At 45.3% G+C, this 18,085-nt stretch overlaps 1 protein-coding gene across 1 annotated transcript in view; it reads right to left on the bottom strand.

Moving 5' to 3' along the window:
* Positions 1-18,085, bottom strand: part of ABCC3 (ATP binding cassette subfamily C member 3) — a 691,699-nt gene that overhangs the window by 252,110 nt on the left and 421,504 nt on the right. The window contains exon 18 of the mRNA XM_069200423.1: positions 2,152-2,319. Coding sequence (XP_069056524.1) covers positions 2,152-2,319 — 168 coding nt within the window. The remainder of the gene's footprint in view (positions 1-2,151; positions 2,320-18,085) is intronic.

Below are 18,085 nucleotides of genomic sequence, written 5' to 3'. Positions count from 1 at the left end.
TCTGGCTCTCCCATCTCTAATTCTTGTCCAAATTTATGGCCTTGAAGTTGCGATGAAAGGCCTTGTTCTTCTGAATAGGAGCTCTGTTTCGGCTCCGAGGCTGGGTGTTCCCGCACCAGAACCTTTTCCGCAGTCTTTTTCGGCTCCGAAGCCACCTTTTTCGGTTTCGGGTTGCCGATAGCTCGGTGCCGAGTTTGGTCGGAGGCAGTATCTCGGTGCCGAGTATACTCTGTGCCAGTATCTCGACCGGAGTCGGATGTCTTCGACACGTGTGTGCACTTTTTCGGTGCCGATGGTTGGTCACCGTGCTTACGGGTTAAGCCATAGCCTGCCGGCGGTGGCGTCCCCTTGGCTTTCATTATCTTTGTGTGAGTTTTGGCCGGGGCAGTTTTACTCACAGTTTGTTGCCTCGCCGGCTGCTCACTTTCGGTCTCGTCCGAGTCCGAATCAGGAATGGAGAAAGTCTCCTCTTCTTCGACGTCGTGTTGTCCTGACGGCGTCAACGCCATTTGAAGCCTTTGAGCTCTCCGGTCCCAGAGCGTCTTCTTCGACCGAAATGCCCGACAGGCCTCGCAGGTATCCTCTTTGTGTTCGGGGGACAAACACAAATTACAGACCAAATGCTGGCCTGTATAAGGATTTTTATTGTGGCATTCGGGGCAGAAGCAGAATGGGGTCCGTTCCATGAGCCTTGAAGACGCACACGGTCGCGCCGGCCAGGCCCCGCCGGGGAGTGTAAGCCCCGAAGGGCTACCGGAGCTCTTCTTTTCTTCGGTGTCGATCTGCTATTACTAACCCGATACCGAACGCAAACAATACCGTCAAATTTTCCGAGATTTAACTAACTTTCCGAACTGAAACACGGAGCGAAGAGGAACACGTCCGAACCCGATGGCGGAAAAGAAACAATCTAAGATGGAGTCGACGCCCATGCGCAATGGAGCCGAAAGGGGAGGAGTCCCTCGGTCTCGTGACTCGAAAAGACTTCCTCGAAGAAAAACAACTTGTAACACTCCGAGCCCAACACTAGATGGCAGGATAACTCACAGCATGTGTATCTGCAGCTATACATGCCATCGAACATATATATATATATATAGATCTATATATATAGATCTATATATATAGATCTATATATTTTTTTAATTAAAAATATATTGCCCCCACAGGGGGTCGCCCTGCCCACAGGCGACCGACCCCCTGTCCATTTCTTTATCTTTTTTTTTTTAAATAACATTTAGCCCCTGGGGGGGCCAGTAAACACTTTCAGGAAGGCCTCGTAAGAAAGGGGAGACTCTCCCCTTTCTTACGAGGCCTTCCCGAACGTGGGGAAGGCCGTTTGTGTCATTTTTCCCCATTGGAGCAGGAAGCGGCCGCTTCCTGCTCTGATGGAGAAATCCACAAAGTGACGTCTGCGCCGGGTTGGGGGAGACACGGAAAAGCTTCTGTGTCTCCCGGGGAATAAAAAAAAAACGTCGGGTACAACGCACCCGAGGGTTTATTAACTCCCTCCCTGGTGTCGCCACTGGTCGTGACCCGCACCAGGGAGGTAGTGCGGGCGTCGGCCAGTGGCCTACGACCGCATCCAAGGGGTTAAGGAGAGCTGTTTATTTACATTCTATCCACTGCAAAATACTTACTTGTATACATTGCACAGATATTGAATATGTATTTGATGTTTACTCATTAACTGATCTTTAATGTGACTAGCAGGCACTTGTTAACTACAAACATCATAATGGTTTTCCTAAGTCATGGCAATTCAAATTATTGCTCCTCATTCCTTTAGCAAAAACGATATGTATAACGGTGTTAAAACAACTTGAATAATTTATACAATTTTTCACTAAAACCTGTCTGGGAGAGAGAAAGCTAGCTCCGCTCACTAAATAAAATCCCATGTATAATATTGCCTGTATAATTTCTCTTTTAATTTTCATTTTCCTATGCTTCCAAAAATATTACACACTTGCCAAGGCTCATCCTATTCGCTGCAGAAATGCTTGTTTTTATGCTAATTGGCTGTATAGAAAAGTGAACTGATTTGGATAACTCTCAGCACTAAATTAGTAAGAGTGGGATGAGCCCCTCTGAAAAAATGTGCTGTCAACTACTATTTACAGGCGTGGTGAAAACAATAACAACACTTACCTTGTCCTTTAGAACACCTTCTGGTCCAATAACTTTGTCAAAAATGTGTTTGGCTACATGGGCATCAACGGCAGACAATGGGTCATCTAATAGGTAGATATCAGAGTCGCTGAACACAGCCCGAGCGAGGCTCACTCTCTGCTTCTGACCACCCGACAGATTGATGCCCTATGGAAAGGAATGTCATTAAGTATCCTACATATGAGGGATGTACATATTTAGTCACCAAGCACAAAATCAATCCTATATTCTTAGGATGACAACTGACCATGTAAGAGATTCTTATTGTTAACTGGGCAATAATAAAATGTATTGTTTTAAAATATAGAACAACTTTAAAGACCAATACCATCATTAATCTCATTTTGTCAGAATCAGAATAAACTTTATTCAGTTTAAATCACTGATAAACCAGAAAAGCCCAGGATCTTAAAATATTTCATCAAAATAAAAATACAGGGGCACATTTCATCATAATAAAAATACAGAGGCTGCAAGTATGTCACTTTTTTTAGTGCATAGTGCAGAATCATTTCTACAAGGCCATGCAAAATCACTTTGCGTGGCTTTTCATGACCTTGTAGATATGGTGTAAGAAAACGCAGCACAAGTCATTGTGTTGCCTTACACTGCATCAGGGGGGCGTTCCATGGGCGCTGCAGTGGGATTTCCCAGGCAAAACCCATTGTTTTGATGCATTCCCAGATTTACAAGGGACTGTAAACCTGGGAATGAGGCAAAACTTACGCCGCCCCAGGGGAGGTACAACAAGGAGAAATCTTTATTTCTCTGAATTCTTTCCTCCTTCTATGTGTGCTGCATTCTGCAGCACACATAGAAAGAGGAAAATGCCTCCATGGATTATTTTGGTGCATGAAGGTGCCACTTCCTCCACAAAAACAATCATGCATGCAAACTAGGCACCATAGTACTGGCATAGGCAGCAAACTGTGCACCAGTGCAGGGGGAAAAGACAGAAATGCACTGTATCTTGTAAATATGGCGCATTTCTGCCTATCAAATTGGCGTAGGGCAGTGCAGCAAAAATATTGGCCTACGCACATTCTTAAAGAGGATAAATCTTGGGTCTATGTCCATAAGACCATCAAATATGTTCCAATGAGAGAAGCAAACCTTCACCTTGTCAAATTGTTCATCGGGGCTAGAAGCCTTTCTACACCCACTGTGTCGCTTCTAAATATGGAATAGCAATGGCGAACTTCTTGCAACCAATGTGTTACTTTGTTGATGGTGAATAACGGTCTTCCCTGGTGCCCACTGTCAATTTGGGGATCTGGGTAAGGTAGATTAAGGTCTGATGATAACGTGTCTGCTTAGGAATGGAAAACCTATTTCATAACATACCTCTAGGTAATGCCATATGGAAGCTCTCCAAAGGGGGGCAAATAAGCTTATGGCTCTTGGTTGCCACTCAAGTCCCTGATTTAACTCCCTCTTATGGGGCCCCACCCTGGGGAAAACAAACTGTTGTCCAGTATGTCTAGAGCTGTTACTTTGATGGATAAGAGGGTTGGAAAGAATATGGATAGATTGGGTGTTATTTCCCAGGAGAGGCTGTTGGGTGGTGACAGTATGCAGCAAATAGTTGAACCCAGATTGCTGCTGCTCAATTGGTTTCCCACATTTTTACCACCACCACCTAAAGCAGTACTTTTAACAGGATTTTGTGTTTTGTATCCCATGTTCCTTCTCTTCATAGCTCTCCATTGCCTTTTTCAAAGCTGTGACCTGCTCTCTTAGGTTCCCAACTACACCCATCATACAACAATGGATTGAGTAATACTATAAGCTCATAACACTGGTCGCATCAACATGAGAATTGAGACGCAGTTTTGATACTTGATTGCTGCTTTATTACATGTAGACAGGGGCTTCTCTAAGACTCCAGACTCACAGGGCACAATACATTCCTCCCCCAACAATAATCCAAAACACCTAGGGTTTGCAAAACTTTTAGGGTATACACATGGTGGGTGCAGCTATGGTGAGATTGGTAACATTACTGCAAGAGGAGGGGTTTAGATCAATGATGTCCTCGCATTTGGATAGTAAGTTATCAATTATGTCCATTACATAGTTACCAGCTGCAGAGGATAGGGACTTTTTTGCTTTTGAGGATGCTGGAACCCCTTCCGGTGCCTTCATTTTTCCCATTTTAGAACTGAGAAGTAACAGCAAACACTCGTACACAAATAATAATACCTGGAAATGAGAGCAGCAGTTACATCAAACTTGACCACCCACGACAAGAAGGTGGCTTCAGATGTACAGAGGCCTGAGAATAAACTCAAAGACTGGTCTTCCCTCCATTCCAGGTCTGTGACAATACAAGTGGGTCACAGAAAGAACCACTCCCCCCATTGTCTCCACTCTCTGTTACACAAACATGTAAGGGAAGGGCTGGGATTCAGAAGCAGAGTTTCCACCAGTGTCAAAAGATGATGCGTGCCTGATTACTACTCTTGCAAAAAGATGTAGCAGAATTAATTTAAAAAGCACTGAAGGAGGCTGCGTTGGAAAAAAAGTGCCTGGTAAGGAGGAAGAGATAATCATGATACAAAGTGGAGGATGAAGTATCAAAAGGAAAAAACAAGGGGGGGTGGCCCTGCCCCACCTCTTCCTGTTGCTGACGGGGACAGGACAGGCCTGTCCTAGGCTTTGCCTGGGTAGTTACCCCACCACAGGTGATCTCAGGGCACTTTGTAGCACTTGTGGCAGCAGGAAACAGTGAGTCATGTCCCCTTCAACCTGGGCCTGAGTGTCTTGGAACTTGGAATCCTACCGACGTGAAGCCTGCACCTGGAGCTGCATCCCACATTGTAGGAGATCTCAGGCTGCTTTGTAGTGCTTGTGCTAATGGGAGACGGTGAATCACCGTCCATCCTCCTTGGGCCTGAGTGTCCTGGGAAAATGGAGTCCCACCAACGTGAAGCCTGCACCTAGAGCTTCATTACCCGCAGTGGGAGATCTCAGGGCACTTTGTAGCACTTGTGGCAGAGGGAAACGTTAAGTCACAGCCCCTCCTCCTTGGGCCTGTGAGTCCTGGGGTTTGGAGTCCCACCAGTGTGAAGCTGGAGCTGCACCCTGTGATGCGGGAGATCTCAGGGAGCTTTGTAGTGCTTGTGCAGTGGGAAACGGCGACTCATGAGACTTGGAGTCCTGAGACTTGGAGTCCCACCAACGAGAAGCCTGCAGCTGCATCCCATTCTTGAAGGAATTTAATTTTCTCAAATAGAAATTCTGGTTAAAGTGCAAACAGCAGTAAATCATCTTTCTCGATCTTAACAATTAATTTTGTTCTTAAAAATGAAGACTAAAGTGCATATTACTAAAAGTTAAAGTACATACAATAAGGGGACATCCGTCCCGGTCTTAGCAAATGATTACATGTTAAAGAATCTAAGGTACACAGCACTGGAAAAAAGTAGGCTGTTCATAATGGTATTAAACTGCTATCAATAATCCTGCAATCCTTTCCTTATTCTTGTTATGTTTATAAGAATTTTGCTACGACCAACCTAACCTTAATGTCATCCATGTCCAACAAAAAGTGGTATGCTTTTTGATAATTATACAAACCTTCGGTTAAAATAGAGGCTTTACATTTTTTTTCCTGCATTCATGATAAACTTTACAAAAAAAACTTGCATCAATAGTTGATTGAGTTGAAATATTATCACATGGGCATTTTACATCATTATGTGCCCACTTTGCTCCCGTCCAGAAGGCTACCAGATGATGCATAATGGAGAAGTGGAATCTTGTCAAAAGGAATCTGTGGTACAAATTATCAACCCGCCTAAGATCACACTGTAGGCCTTGATGAGTAAAGTGTAATGTGTATAATTTTAGAGTGCTTTTGATCTTATCCCCAAGTTTGGTTGCTCTTGAGCACCTATCAAGACCAAATGACTGCAGCCCTCATCATTGCTATTAATATAAATTAGAAAGAGGAAAGGGGCCAAAATGCACCCATGTCTTACCCCTCTGCGTATCTTAAGTGGTCTGGTCAACTCCCCCTGCATTCCATACTGTACTCTTGCCGTTAGATTGATGTACAAGTAGGCAAGCAGTAAGATGATCTCTTTTGGGGCCGCTAGTGTAGACATGCATCTCCATAGTTTTTTTATGATGCACCGAGTCGAAGGCGCTGCTTAGGTCCATTAAACATATATATAAGTTACCTGCTCTTGCCTTCATATACTTCCCTATTAGGAAGTGTAAATGAAGGCATTGTTCCACGGTCCCTAAGTCCCTCCTAATATAGTATTGAGCTCGCGATAGAATGTTGTTTTCCTCTCCCTAGGCATTTAGGGGGTCATTCCGACCCTGGCGGTCATCGACCGCCAGGGTCGACGACCACGGAAGCACCGCCAACAGGCTGGCGGTGCTTCCTATGCTATTCCGAGCCGCGGTCGCCCAGCCGGGTCCGGCGGTTTCCCGCCGGATTAGCCCTGGCTGGGAGAATCCTCCCCCCTGGGGGATTCCGCCCCCCTCCCCGCCAGCCTGTTTCTGGCGGTTTTCACCGCCAGAAACAGGATGGCGGGAACGGGTGTCGTGGGGCCCCCTAACAGGGCCCCAGCAGGATTTTCACTGTCTGCTTTGCAGACAGTGAAAATCGCGACGGGTGCAACTGCACCCGTCGCACCCCTGCAACACCGTCGGCTCCATTCGGAGCCGGCTTCATTGTTGCAGGGCCTTTCCCGCTGGGCCGGCGGGCGCTCTTTTGGCGGTCGCCCGCCGGCCCAGCAGGAAAGTCGAAATGGCCCCCGCGGTCTTTTGACCGCGGAGCGGTCTTTCGACGGCGGTAGTTTGGCGGGCGGCAACCGCCGCCCGCCAAACTCAGAATGACCCCCTTAATCTTTCAAAGTATGACCCTTCCTAGAAATTTTGCTGAGGAATAGAGCAGTGAAATGGGTCTAACATTTCAGATCTTGTTTAGACCCCTGTTCTAACATTGGAATGATTAGGGATTAGGGCCAATTATGTGGTACTCTGCCCGGCCCAACGACATTACACACAAATGTAGGCAAAGGGGCATAAAGGTCAGGAAATACGTATACACATCAATATGGACTCCATCCGTCCGGGTGCTTTTCCCAGTGTGGATTTTGCTAGTGATCTCTGTACCTCTTCTTTATTGAGGGTAATATCAATTTGAGTTATAGCCATTGACAATTTACCTTAATGATCTAGATCCACAGAGAGTGTAACGATCTAGGAAAAATGGTTCACCTAAACTTCTGGTGGGATTGAGTTCTCAAGATTCAGGGCAGGGCTGTCTTTAAGAAATTGAATATTAATAGTCTTTCAAAACAGTGTGTTATCTATAATTTCAGCAGCTTGTACTAAACTTGCCCACGTTGTTTCTTGTAAGTCCTTTTTTCTTGCTCTAATAACCAGTTTGTATTGTGTTTTACTATTTTGAATAGCTACCCGATCCTTTAGGTAACTATGCAGCTGCTTAATTAGATTCCTGGGTGCCTCTGGGCAGTAGCAGTCAAACCCTCCCTTTGGCTCTAAGTTTTGTTCCTCCAATGACTTTGCTCAGATGTTGCTTGACAAATTTGGAATTCAACCTGGCGCCTGCTGACCATACCTCAAAAAAGTATCACGCCAGACTTTATCTTTACGTAAAAGATCAACTGTAGTTTCTACTGAACCCACCGCCAAGGGAGGAACCCTGGCCAAATAACTACCAGCAGGGTAGATTCAGTTGGGAGATTTAATTTAACAGAGCACATGACAGGATACCTGCTGTTCTCCTGGGAACTACTCCCACCCTCAGGTCATTACTTTTTAAACTGCTTAGTGCCACCAGTAGGGTGCTTTGGAGCTTGTGGGATGGAACTCTTTACCCCACTCCCTTGTAACATCAGTGTGCTGGTGAGATCCACAGGTCTAGGCTTTCCAGACTCATCTTCAATACTAATGGGTGCCACATCAGTGCCCCATAGACACGTTGAATGGGATGTTGTGCTAACCCTAGCATTACAGTCTCCTTGGGCACATTGATCCACATTCAACGACAACCCCCACTCATTATTGGCTTTTATCAGGTCACTAACATAGCATTCAATAACACCCAACTTTGCTAAAAAAAAACTCCAAAACCCTAAAAAAAAAAATTACGTTGTAATATTATCCTGGAAAATGTGAAACAAGGGTTCCAAAGCAGCCCTCAGCTGTGTTTCAAGTACACTGCACCTAAAGAATTAGTATTATGGGAAAGTGCTGATGGATCTTTACAATGTCATTGTTCATGTGCGAGCCGAAAGGGATTGTATCTGAGATACATTTCATTTTCGGACCCTTCTTTTTACTTTTTTGTCGCAGTTGGTACAGGTTCACAAGTGTAAGGGAGGGAAGTAGTAGCTGTAGGGGAAGCTTTGCTGGTGGAATTTCACCACTCAATAAAACCGTCTGTTCCGAGTTCGCAGGTAATGAAGCATACCCTTCCTTTAACCCCAGTTGCTTAGTCTTATCCTGATGACCAGGAGAGTTTGAACTTTTATCCATCCCGAGCCCCAGTTTTTCTTCTTCTCTTTGAATTTTATTGGTCAATGGCCCCACTGCAGAAGTGAGGTGCGACATAATGGAGGCATGTTTACAAGGTGCTTTGGAAACATCCAGGTCTGTCTCATGGATGCAGGTTGACTTGCGCTTACCCATGGTGAGCTATTGGAAAGCAGATGAAAGAGGGGTGGCCCAGCGCAGAGACTGTCCTTACACTATATAGTGCAGAAAGGCAGCAGTTAAAATCAGTGATGCCGAATGATGCAGGGTCTGTCTCCAAGCCCCCAGTGAACTTGGGACTCGTAGTCCCTCTCTCCCAGGCACAGAAGACTCTTGTGCTGTGGGGATGGTCCATACGCTATATAGAGCAGAAAATGCAGCAGGTGAAGCCAGGGATGCCGAACGATGCAGAGGCCACCTCCAAGTTCCTGGTGCACTTGGGACTTGTAGTCCCTCTCTCTCAGGAACAAAAGACTCCTGCGCTGCTGGGACTAGCCTCACGCTATATAGCCTTAACTGGACAATTGTGAGTGATAGAATGTCTCTGGCACGGCTACTCAGATTGCATGGCTTTGGTATATTAGGGAGGTTGGGCCAGCGTGGGGCACCCCGAATTATATGAAAATCCAAAGGGCATGCTAAAGAGAGATCTGATCTGGGTAAAAAGAAACATTTCCTCTCACTTAGAAGGTCAGAAAAAGAGGCAAAGGAACTAAGTAAACCCTCATTATGGACCGATATCATATTAAAAACATGGTCATCTCTTGAGCCCTTCTTATCTATGGTCACAATACCTCACAATCGCTTTTTACTGACAATGTTTATATTAAACCTATTGTATTGGATCCCAGTGATCCTGAGTGGCGGGGAAGGGTGGACGAGATGGGCCCTTGCGATAACGTTTTGCAGCAACACACTATGCATTTTATTACGTTTTGTGATAATTTATGTGATTGTGGCAGCGTTTTATACTACCTTTGCCGAGGGGGCAGAATTTCTTTTAGCCGGTGCTCTCAGAATTAAGATGTTGTTGAGCAAGGAATCCCCTGTCCAATTGTGGTGTAGAGCCCCCCAGAATGTATAAGATGTTGACTGTGTGCGCTTTTGGGTGATAAGTATCTGCATTAGGTTGATTGCTTTAGATTATTTAATGTGATATTTGTATTTTGTACTGTGATTGGGACTCAATTTTGTATTGTTTTCTGTTTGTTTGTGCTTTTTTGCTTTTAATTAACCAGATAAAGTATTTCTGGCAGTCCATTTCCTCCAAAGAGGATTAAGGGGCAAAACAATTGTTCACTGGGATCGCTGGCCATACCATGCTGCTTTGGTGTAGGAATTGCATTACCTTGATAAAAGTGGGGGACAAGCAGGTCTAGAAGAGTGACCCAAAGGGACTTCTTTAATGTTACTCCCATAGTTTGTATGTTGGAACCTGGACACTACACATTCCACTGGGGGATGTATTGAATTGATTATTACACAGTGCCATCCTGTGACATCCACAGAGTACATATCCAACTGACTCTTCTGACCATTATATTTCTTTAGACAATAGATCCACCATGCAAGTCCTTTGTGAGACCCAATTTACCACTTTATTTTTAGACTCTCCACCAGATTCCCTTTGTGATGAATTCAAGGTGGACACTCTTAATAGGATCAAGACATAGGGTGTGGATATCAGAGTGGGGATGAATGACATCGTTGTGTGGAGATTGAATTGGTCCCCCATTCCTGCAATACTACCTTCTGGGTTGCTTTAACAGTGAATTATAAAAGGGCCTGCTAGAGGAAAGTGGGGTGAGCCTATTGTTCACCAGGGTTTGAGAGGTGTTAGATAAATGGGCAGTGTTTGTCTTTTGGCTTGCAATTAAGTGTCCAGCATTACAAAGTTCAGAATGAACCTTATCAGCAATGGTTATTTTGTCTTTCTTTACCATGCCATTCCCTTTGCCAGGCAGTCCGTGAGAAGGAACTAGCTGGTATTCATGTCATTCCAAATTATTTAAAATACCAAATACTAAAACTGAGAATTTCCTCTGCATTGTTTCCAATTTCAAATCATTGTCATTTACATTTCCTCCTGCACTCCAAAATACCTTAAACAATACAAACGTAATATTTTTCCAGCAGTCAAATTTTTTTAATGACTGTGGGGAAACTGTTGCAGCGCATGTTTAAACTTGGGGTAGGCTTTGTCACAGTAGAGGGATTTGGATGCCTATGGATCATATGGCTTAGTGAGCCCAGAGTCAGGGCTGGGTGCCAGCACGTTCGGTCCTACGGGAGTCTTAGATACTCAACATGCATATCTGCAACAATACATAGTAAAAGTCAATATGCAGGCAGAACCAGCACTACTGGGGTCAGTGTACATCTTGCTGGTATTCTCTTCCAGGACAGCTCAAGAAGTTGCTGTAGTGTAGGGATTGTGCCCGACTGTTAATGACAGTCTGTGTGCGGGACACAGAGTGGCGTTCCGATCAGAGGGGCATTTCAATTACTTTTACATGAGCTGTGCTTGTGATCAAGCCCAACTTATCCAATTGTATGTGGGTTTATTTGAGGGCCAGGGATAACGTCTAAGGTTGGCTGTGGTGAAATACTGGCCATATCACTGATCTTGCCAGTATACTAATGCCTCACATAACTCCTCAACACTATAAAAAGAGCATATAGGGAGGACATAGGTGAGGAGGTGCAGGAGGATAAGTAAGCTCTTCCTTTGATTAGATGGAGATGAAGTGTTGTAGATGCCATTTACACATCACTATAGAGGATGTCTCTAACGCGCTGGAGCTCCTGGGCAGGCAAATTCTACCATTGGCCAGAAATCACAATTTGATGTCACCATTGAGGAAAGGTAAAGGGCCCTCTTGGCACATAGAACCCCAGGACATTTGGAGGGCCTTTGGTAAGGCCAAGTCAAGACAGTAATAATTTACACTTCTCTTTCTACTTTTGAAAGACTTACGCAAGCGTTTTTAAAAAGGTGGGCAAGCACCTTCAGATTTTGTGGAGCAAGAGAATCCTGTGAGTACACTCCAGAAATGATGAACAGTCCTAGTGACGAGGTGGTCTGTATGATGGAGAGGAGTCAGTAGAGCCTGACCAGGGTTAGGACTTAGGTAAGGACCTGCACCCCAGTAGAGCATTGAGACTGGAAGTTGGTCCCAAACATCCACCTGGCATGTAAGATGTCAAAGATATATTTCATCTGAGGTCTGCAGGGTGGTCCACTGAAGTGAAGGAGGACCAGCAGAGCAGAACAAAAAGCTCCTGGATAAGGTGGTCCAAGGCCGTTCTTGAGAGTAAGGTGACATTATCCACTGACACTGATGGGAAAATGGCAATATCATAACTACATTTTGGAGAGGTCCTGAACAGCATGACAGAACAAATGTCTGGATATTGTGAAGGTTCTAATTAAAATTCTTTATATGGATGAAGAGGCCAGAAAAACTGGCATCTTGATATCTCTTAACACTTTGTCAGGTCGGGCAAAACACTAAAGTGCACACAAAGTGATGAATAGAATGCCTAAATCGATATCAGTCACTGAAAAAAAATGGGCTACATTCCATTCAATCAAACATTTGCACACCAACCGACCTCATTCTGTACCCAGCCATGTCCAAATAAGTCTTTAGCCTCTTCCAATGGGAACATTCCAGCCCTACAGCCAGACCAGGCCCTCCCTTAAGTGAAACAGAAGCAACTTTGGACTGGTTTCACTCTAGTCAGGACTCATCAGCCAGATATAACTTGATTTCAGTGACACACTGTGCGCAGGACCCTCATTTGGGCATACCCATCCCACTTAGGGCAACACACAAAAGTATACCTAAAAGTGTTGGATGCAGTGTTTGAACTAATCTCAGCCACAAGGCAGTATGTTTCCTCAGAAATATAAAATGTGAACTATCCAGTGGAAGAGTGTTTTCTCCTATTAAAGTTCAACCTGAATCTGAGAGAGATGGCTACCAGCAGAGGTAGGCCCAAGGATGGTCTGTTTTAGGAACTCTTTAATAAGGAGCTATGGGCCTGATTTAGAGTTTGGCAAATGGGTTACTCAGTCACAAATGTGATGGATACCCTGTTCACAATATTACAATTTCTATAGGATTTAATGGGATTTTGATACGGCAGATGGGATATCGGTCACATTTGTGAAGGAGTAACCCCATCCGTCAAACTCTAAATCAGGCCCTAAGTAAGATTGTGACCCCTTTGTCATTGTTGTTAGAGGTGCAGCATTAAATGAAGGGGGTATTTGGCTGAAGGTTTTCATTGCGACTGGTAAAGGCATGGGGGGTGGGTTCACTGGCTGTCATCACTCCTCAGCCTCTCCAGGTAGCAGGGTAAAAAGCCATTCCAATAGTAAGACAAACAAAGGCTTTAGGGTTCTTCCCGATCATGGGTACCAGCAGAGGGGGCAGCAACAGAGGAACACAAATAATACACCAGGAGGACACTCAGGTAAGGACTACCGCCTTTTTCCAACCAAAAGTGAGGGTAGGGCTGAGCTAGTCCCTACACAAATGGAGGGACACACTGAGGACGTCTGGGTACAGCAGGTTATTTCAGTCGTATAGAACAAGAAGTAGAGTCTCTGCGGGACAAGGGAGCAATAGCACCAGTTGATTTACACCCAAAGGGGTTTCTGAGGACCATATTCCTAGTTAAGAAGAAAACCATAAGTGATAAAACTAAAGGAGGTAAAAAAAGGCTGTAACTGTAACATGGAAGAAATTAATGTTCTCAGAGACATCATATTACCAAATGACTGAAAAGTAACATTGGATCTGAAGGATGCATATCGCACAATACCATTTTTCACACTCAACAGCAGATTTCCAAATCCAAATAGATTTATAGAGTGCAGCTTATCGCTCCAGGGGGTATCCAGGCGCTGAGTGTTGTGGCTGCAACCTGGTAAGGTTATTTCTCGAAGAGCCACATCTTGAGCTTTTTCCTGAAATCAGCAAGGGTGGGTGTGATACATAGGTATGTGGGTAGATCATTCCAGTTCTTGGTGGCGATGTAGGAGAAAGCAAGTCCTCTACTTTGCGTTCAACAGATTCTTGAGATTTGGGCGAGGATGGTGGTTGATGAGGTTGAGTTCGATGCTGTAGAGGGCTTTGAAGGCAAAGGTGAAGACCTTGAACTTGCATCTCTTGTGTACAGGCAGCCAGAAATGTTTCCTGAGGTAGAGGGGGATGTGGGTTCTTCTGGATAAGTTCTGTGTGGTCTGGAGTCTGTGGAGGAGTTATGTGGGGAGTCACAAGTATAGTCAGTTTTCGTAGTCCAGTCTGCTGATGACAGTGGCCTGAGTTACTGCCTTTCTGGATTCTGCTTGGATACATTTGAATATCTTGCGAAGCATGCAGAGTTGGTGGAAGTGGGATGATGCCACAGTGTTTACTTGTTTCCTGAAGGTGAGCTTGCTGTTTGTGATGTTACTTAGATTACAGGCGTGTTCTGTCGGGATTGGGGGTTGTTCTAGAGCTGCGGGCCACCATGAGTCATCCCGAGGTGAGGGGTGGTTCCCAAAGATGATCTGTGTTCAGCTTGAGACTGTTGCCTCGTAACCAGTCGGCTATGTGGCACATAGCTTTGCTGAAGTTTTCACTGGGGGAGGCGTGGTCTCCAGGTGGGGCATGTCTTTCAGCTAGGGAGTGGATGAGCTGAGTGTCATTAGCGTATGAGGTGATGTTGACACTGCAGGAGCACAAGTTCTCTGCCAATGGTGTTATGTAGATGTTGAACAAGTTAGGTGGCGACTCTGCATATGAAGTCTGTGGGTTCTGAGGTGAAAGGAGGGAGGCAGGTTATCTGGAAGAGGTGGACCCATTGAGAGCGTTGTTTCTGGTTCCAATGTGGTGTAGTCTTGAGATGAAGGTGTAGTGGCTGATGGTGTTGAAAGCGGTGGAGAGGTCAAGTAGTATAAGGGCCACCTTCTCTCCTTGGTCATGGAGGGACCTTATGTCCTCTGTTGCTGTGATTATTGTGGTCTCGGTGCTGTAGTTGGAGTGGAAGCCACATTGTGAGGTGTCCAGGAGGTTGTATGTTTGTAGATGTTCAGAGAGTTGTTTGTTAATGGCTTTTTTCAGGATTTTTGCTGGAAATGGGAGCAGTGAGATGAGTCGGTAAGTATTAAGTTTACAGGGGTCTGCTGTAGGTTTTTTGAAGAGTGGTTTGACTTCAGCTTGTTTCCAAACTTCAGGGGTTGTAGCTGTTCTGATGGGGGTGAGGACTTGGCTGATCTCCTTCTGTCCCATGTTGAAGATGTGGTGGGGGCAGGGGTCACTGGGCGACCAGGAGTGGGTGGATCCAATGATGTCTGCTGTTTCCTGAGTGGAAAGGGGTGTCCAGTCCATAATCATGTGGCTGTGGGTTTTTTCTTCTGAGGTGAGTAGGTGTTCGACTTTGGTGGGTTGGTGAGAAAATGTACAGTAGATTGCTGTGATCTTGTTGTGGAAGTACTCAACCAGTGATTCGCAGAGGGTCTGGGATGGTTAAATCACGTTTTCGTGAGCAGCCAGGCATTAGAACTCTTTGATGACCTTAAAAAGTTCCTTTAGGCAGTTAGGGCTTTCATTGAAGTGCTTGAGGAGGGCAGTCTTTGTAGTTTCCTTGATTCGGAGGTGGTAGTTTTTCAGCACTTCCTTGAAGATTGTGCAGTCTATATGGTTTTTGCTGGCACCCCATCCTCTTTTCAGTACTTTCCTGTCTCTTTTGTGAGTGCAGAGTTCTGGGGTGAACCATGTTGCAGGATTACTGGATCTTCGAGTGGTGGAGCTTGTGACAAAGGATACTTCGTTGGAATAGTTGAGGAGCCTTTCAGTTAGTTTGTGGGCATTTAGGTCAGGGTTGTTTGAGAGCGTGGGTCTGTTTGCATAGAGGGACTTTCTCCATTGTGTTACTGTGATTTTCCTCCATCTGCAGATGGGAGGGTGGTGGAGGAGTGGTCATGGGTTCAGGTTCGTATTCTATGATGAAATGTACCAGGCGGTGGTCGGTCCAAGTGAGTTTCGAGGAGTGGGAGAAGAAGGTTTTGTTGCTGGCTATGTAGATGGGGGTCAAGGATGTGGCCCGCATTGTGGGTCTACAGTTTATATAGAGGCAACATGTGTGCAAGTTTGCATGGCTTCTTTTTGGACTTTCCTCCATTCTTTGGTGCTTGACCAAGGAGCTGAGGCCCGTCATGGACCTTCTATGGTCCAGGAGTGCAGGGCTAACAGTATATCTAGAAGATATCTTACTGATCAATCGGGAGAGGGCACAACTACAGAAAGACTTTGGGCCATATTTATACTCTGTTTGCGCCGGATTTGCGTAGTTTTTTTTACGCAAATTCGACGCAAAACGAACTCCATATTTATACTTTGCCGTTAGACGCGTCTAGCGCCAAAGTTCATGGAGTTTGCGTCATTTTTTAGCGTGGACACCTACCTTGCGTTAATTATATGCAAGGTAGGCGTTCCCATCTAAAAAATTACTCCCAGGCCTGTGCGGCGTATTTACACTCCCGTGCAAAAATGACGCACGGGAGTGGTGGGCCTTAAAAAATTACGTCTAGCCGCGTTAGCGTCATTTTTTAACGCCTGCTCGGAATGAGCCCACAGGTGCCCTCCCATGCCCCCAGGGACACCCCCTGCCACCCTTGCCCACCCCAGGAGGACGCCCATAGATGGAGGGACCCACCACTGGGAACTTAAGCTAAGTGCTGGTAAGTATATTTTTTTTCTTATTTTTTGTGGCATAGGGGGGCCTGATTTGTGCCCCCCTACATGCCACTATGCCCAATGACCATGCCCAGGGGACATAAGTCCCCTGGGCATGGCCATTGGGCAAGGGGGCATGACTCCTGTCTTTGCTATGACAGGAGTCATGTTAATGGCGTCTGGGTGTCAAAAACAAATGGCGCAAATCGGGTTGAGGCGATAATTTTGCCTCAGCCTGACTTGCCCCATTTTTAGACGCCCAAACTCCATTTTCCCCTACGCCGGCGCTGCCTGGTGTGTGTCTTTTTTTTTTTTACGCACATCACTCCGCAGCGCCGGCTAACGCCGGCTAACGTCATTGAATAAATACGGCGCCCGCATGGCGCTTCAGAATGGCGTTAGCCAGCGTTACATTTTTTGATGCACAACTGCGTTGGCGCAGTTGTGCGTCGAAAAGTATAAATATGGCCCTTTTGTTTCATAACAATGTACCTGCTCAGGAGCTGGAATTCATCACCAATTTATCAGAAAGAAGTATTCGTACCATGTAAACCCATAGTCTTCTTGGGATACACTTGATTACCCAAGGAAGACCCAGGTAGACTCGTCCAACAGACACTAAAACATCCATAAAGGAAGATGGCACTCATACAGAGAGATTTGAGTAAGACCTTAACAAAGAATCAAACCTTTCTAAAGCATCCAGGAAGAATAGTGGACCTTTTGGCATAATCTATCAAGATGATTTCTCCTGAGCCCTGCAATGGGTGAATGCCTTTCACCTAAGGAAGAAATTGACCTATTTGGTGCCAGTGCTGATAACAGAGCGCAGGATGGAAAGACAATGGTGCCGGATCACATGGAGGCCTATAACGGCAATGCCACCTTCAGATCAGTGCAGGATCCTGTAGAGCAATGGGATGCAAGCCTTTCAGGCTGGGAAAATTTACCACAGGACATCTGTAGTAAGAAAAGGAAAAGCAGTCACACATCAAAAATCATTTACAGTGCAATGCCTGACAAGTTTCTGCTGAAAATGGACAAGCTATCGGCCGTTTGATACATAAATCAGAGTAACAAGGATGCTGGCTTTGGCAGACTTGGCAAAGGACGTCTGGTCATTTTCCTTGGACAAAGATCTCAGTTGAGTGTTTGGCAGGGAAAATCAATCTATAGTGGATTGTATCTCCAGACATTTGAAGAATTTCAATGCATAGAAACTGGACCCTGACCTGTGGTGGAAGACTATGCACAAATGGGGACAATGCCAAACAGACCTATTTGCTATCGGTCGGATATGCTGGCAGTGATGATGGATGCTTTTTTGCAGTATGGGATATATGTTGCTACCATTATCAATAACGACAAGACTTACACAGTTTTTCCCTATCAGATAAAGCTGTGTATGGTAAGGTGCATAAGGGTTAACAAATCCATGACAGAGGAGTTGGGGCATCAGGCAACTGTTGATTGTAATCAAGATGTCCTAAAAGCCAGCCTCATCTCTAACAATAACGAGATGGGTTAGTTGGGTTATGAGTGAGGCAGGTATTGACATATCTATGTTTAGGGCGCACCCAGTAACAAAGGCTATGGCACCCATAGCTTTGTCTAAAGGATGGTTCACTTAGAAGATATCTTAAATGCAGTTGCGGCTTGTGGGTGTT

This window comes from Pleurodeles waltl, chromosome 7, assembly GCF_031143425.1.
Source record: "Pleurodeles waltl isolate 20211129_DDA chromosome 7, aPleWal1.hap1.20221129, whole genome shotgun sequence".
NCBI classification, from domain to species: Eukaryota; Metazoa; Chordata; class Amphibia; order Caudata; family Salamandridae; genus Pleurodeles; species Pleurodeles waltl.
The sequence above is the reverse complement of the archived record's forward strand: the minus strand, read 5'-3'. Positions and strand labels throughout refer to the sequence as shown.